Below are 3,553 nucleotides of genomic sequence, written 5' to 3'. Positions count from 1 at the left end.
TCTCCTCTGGACTCTCTCCAACAGGTCCAGGTCTTTTCTATGTTGGGGGCCCCACGTCTGAACATAGTACTCAAGGTGGGGTCTCACGAGAGCAGAGTTGAGGAGGAGAATCACCTCCGTTGACCTGCTGATCACGCTTCTTTTGATGCAGCCCAAGATACAGCTGGCTTTCTGGGCTGCAAGCGCACACTGTCAGCTCATGTTCAGCTTCTCATCCACCAGTACCCCCAAGTCCTTCTCCTCAGGGCTGCTCTCTATCCATTCTCCACCCAGCCTGTATTTGTGCTTGGGATTGCCTCAACCCACGTGCAGGACCTTGCACTTTTCAAGAAACTATTGTTTCTTGAAAACTTTTCTTTTTTTCTCTTAGAAATTTTCAGAGAGAAAGAGCTGCCAGGAATGTGGAAATTACTTAAAAAAAAAAAAAAAAAAAACCACAACAAAACACTTCCCACCCCACTCTACCCCCCCTAAAAATACCCACCTTAGGGGAAAAAACGCCACCTGGTATGATTATTGGAAAATATACTTTTGGATTTTACCTTGTAAGATCTGTTATCACAACATTTTTAATATTGTACTCTCTGTACTTACAACAAAGCAATTTAAGCTTTTGGAGATCAGACTTTCCTTCCTTATTTCTTTTTTACATTTAGATTTACATAGAGCCCTTAATCCTGCATGGATGTATGGATATAGTATCTGGTATAGAAATTAAATAATCAGATGCATGACTTTAAAATATTTATACATCACACCAATTTATTAGGAGTTGGGGGGAGAATAATAATAAGAAAATTACATGCTATAATTTGAGTGTGGGATTTTTTTTTTCCCCAAGCAACAGTTAAATAGACACTAGAAGTAGTTCTCTCGTTAAGTTAACACTAAGGACCCCAAATAACCTCACTGTGCAGTCCTGATACTTCCATACAGATATTTCTAAATGTAATTTGCTTGTATATGGCCGTCACAGAAGTAGGTTTATAGTGACAGTGAATGTTGCAGTAGCAACTCTGCTTCACAGCTCTGTTCTCATGCATGGCCAGGGAGGAGTTACAATTTTTGCGCTAAGCTCCACTTTGCTAACTCTTCTCCTAGCAAGATAGACTCTTGATCCTGTGTTGAGCTTGGCATAGTTCAAGGGGAGGGCATTGACCACAGTTGTCTAGAGAAAAGTGACAGTGCTTCCAAGTGGAGTTTTTCTTTGATACTGGGAGCACGGTATATTTTTTTTCACATTGTTTGAATTTGCTGAATAAACATTGGAAAAAAGTAGTGCTTATAGTAGTTTTATTGTTGCATTTATTCAAGTCATGTTTTTCATTTAAAGAAGTGCTTATCAGTTTATTTCACTTTCTTATTAAATTAGCTAGTTTGGTAAATAAGTCAGATTTACATACGGATGTATACATGCGTTAAAGTAATTGCAAGCTTCTTGGTAAGCACACAGCATATAGTGGTAAAACATTCTTAAACTAAAAAAACATGTAATATATTTAAAATGTTTTTAAAATATAAACAATTGTATGCTTGTTTTAATAATAATAATTTTTGAAATTTTTGGGAGAAATTTGAGATAACCATGACAACACATAACTTAAATGTGAGTATGTATATGCCTAATAAAAAGAAAGTACTAAGTACTATTCAGTAATGTTGGAATTTTGACAAGTTCATGAAAACCAGGAAATTCAGAGATAAGGCCTAAAACTTTTCTCCAAATTTACTCAACTCCTTATTTTTAAGTATCGTGTCAGAGCCATGTAAAGAGCAGGTAGTGAGTAGGCTTCAGTTTTCGTTTACCTAGCTTCTTCTAGGGTTTATTACCAACGTAATAGTTTTTAAAGATAATTTTGCGTATTTTATTTTCTTAATCTATCTAGCTGTCCCTGTTCCTGGAGTTAATATTGAAGAACACCTTCAGTTACGGCAAGAAGAAAAGCGGCAACGTGTAAACAGGAGACATAGATTGGAAGAAGGAAGAGGTAAGTGACTTCCTTACTGATGAGAGGCTTGAATAGTTCAAGCAAACCTCTCAGTCTGTTTTCTAAGAATGGAAATTAATTCGTTTTGCTCTAGTGAGCCAATACAGTAACCGAACAAAAATCAGAACCTAAATAGCTAGCTTATGTTATTTAGCATGCTTTTGTAAAATTGTGAAAAATCTGTATGTATAATTTCAAAATTTTCTTGCCTTGTGTATTATCTACCTTGGGAAATATTGTTGATTTTCCATACCAACAGTATGTAGCTTAACATGTTTTCAGTACTCTTCTTGTTTTAAAATATCTCAGTGTCTTAATCTGGTAAATAATTCAAGTTGAGAGATTTAGACTGATATAAACATGATATATTTTTAGTGAAGTGTGATGATGTGGTTGGTAAGATTATTGTGTGTTTAGAAGATGAACAACTTTATTGGAATGTTATGCTGTATTCGGCACCACTTCTATGCTAAATCATAATTCCCCAACATAATTATTGAAGGATGTTTCTCAGCTTTTCACTGGCTCTCAATTTCTGTTCAGAAGTGAAGGATCTGATGTATCACACAGAGAAATGATTGTTGTTTTTCAAGCTGGTTTAGAGCTTGATGGTAGTGGTGGGAGATGACCATAAAAGTAGTTGCACTGAAATTTTGTATGTTAGAATGTTCAGAATGTGGTTGGATTATTTTTCCTTTCTTATCAAACACCAGTGTTTTTAGTCTTGAGGGCATTAAATTAAGCCTTAATGGATTACAGAAATCCCTGGGCCACATTGTACAATTAATGTAATGCGTCTAAGACTACCATTTACTGAGCAAGATAATCTTGAAAGCTGTTCCTGTGACTTTTTCAGATTGATATTTGAAGTAATAGAATTTAGAAATACTCAAAGATTTCAATTTACCACTTAAAGATAATAGTTTTTTTCAGAAGGCTGTGAGAATATGAAAACAGCTTTTTAAACAAACTATATTTAACTAATAAGCTAAAAAATACAAAATAACTCTTAATATGGTGATAATAAATGGTCTTGTGATTCGCTGGCATTTCATCACTTCTCTTTCTCAGCCTATGATGTCAGAGCTTTTAGATGATCATTACTGAGATACAGACTTTGTATGTAATTAACCAAGGATTAGCTTTTGACGCCCTTACAGAAAAATGTTTTCCTTCAATCTTACTCTACATGGAACAAGAAAAAAAAATACAGGAAATGGATTAATTTGACCTGGACCTATTGGACAGAGTCCAGAGGAGAGCCATGAAATTAGTCAGAAGGCTGGAGCACCTCCCCTATGAGGACAGGCTGAGAGAATTGGGGTTGTTCAGCCTGGAGAAAAAAGAAGGCTCCGAGGAGACTTAATATCAACCTTCCAGTACCTGAAGGGGGCCTACAGGAGAGATGGGGAGGCACTCTTTATCAGGGAGTGTAGTGGGAGGACAAGGGGTAATGGGTATAAGCTGAAGGAGGGTAAATTTAGACTAGACATTAGGAAGAAATTTTTCACTGTGAGGGTGGTGAGACACTGGAACAGGTTGCCCATGGAAGCTGTGGATGACCC

The 3,553-nt window shown here is 36.3% G+C and overlaps 1 protein-coding gene across 1 annotated transcript in view; it reads left to right on the top strand.

Moving 5' to 3' along the window:
• LOC104464149 (E3 ubiquitin-protein ligase MYCBP2-like) overlaps positions 1-3,553 on the top strand; it is a gene marked incomplete at both ends in the record, with an annotated part of 81,040 nt that overhangs the window by 25,241 nt on the left and 52,246 nt on the right. Inside the window, 1 exon segment of the mRNA XM_010076784.1 lies at positions 1,887-1,988. Within this exon segment, the coding sequence (XP_010075086.1) occupies positions 1,887-1,988 (102 nt within the window).

Source organism: Pterocles gutturalis, unplaced genomic scaffold, assembly GCF_000699245.1.
Source record: "Pterocles gutturalis isolate BGI_N339 unplaced genomic scaffold, ASM69924v1 scaffold1733, whole genome shotgun sequence".
Classification (NCBI taxonomy): Eukaryota; Metazoa; Chordata; class Aves; order Pterocliformes; family Pteroclidae; genus Pterocles; species Pterocles gutturalis.
Note: the sequence above shows the minus strand (reverse complement) of the source record. Positions and strands in the feature narration are given on the sequence as shown.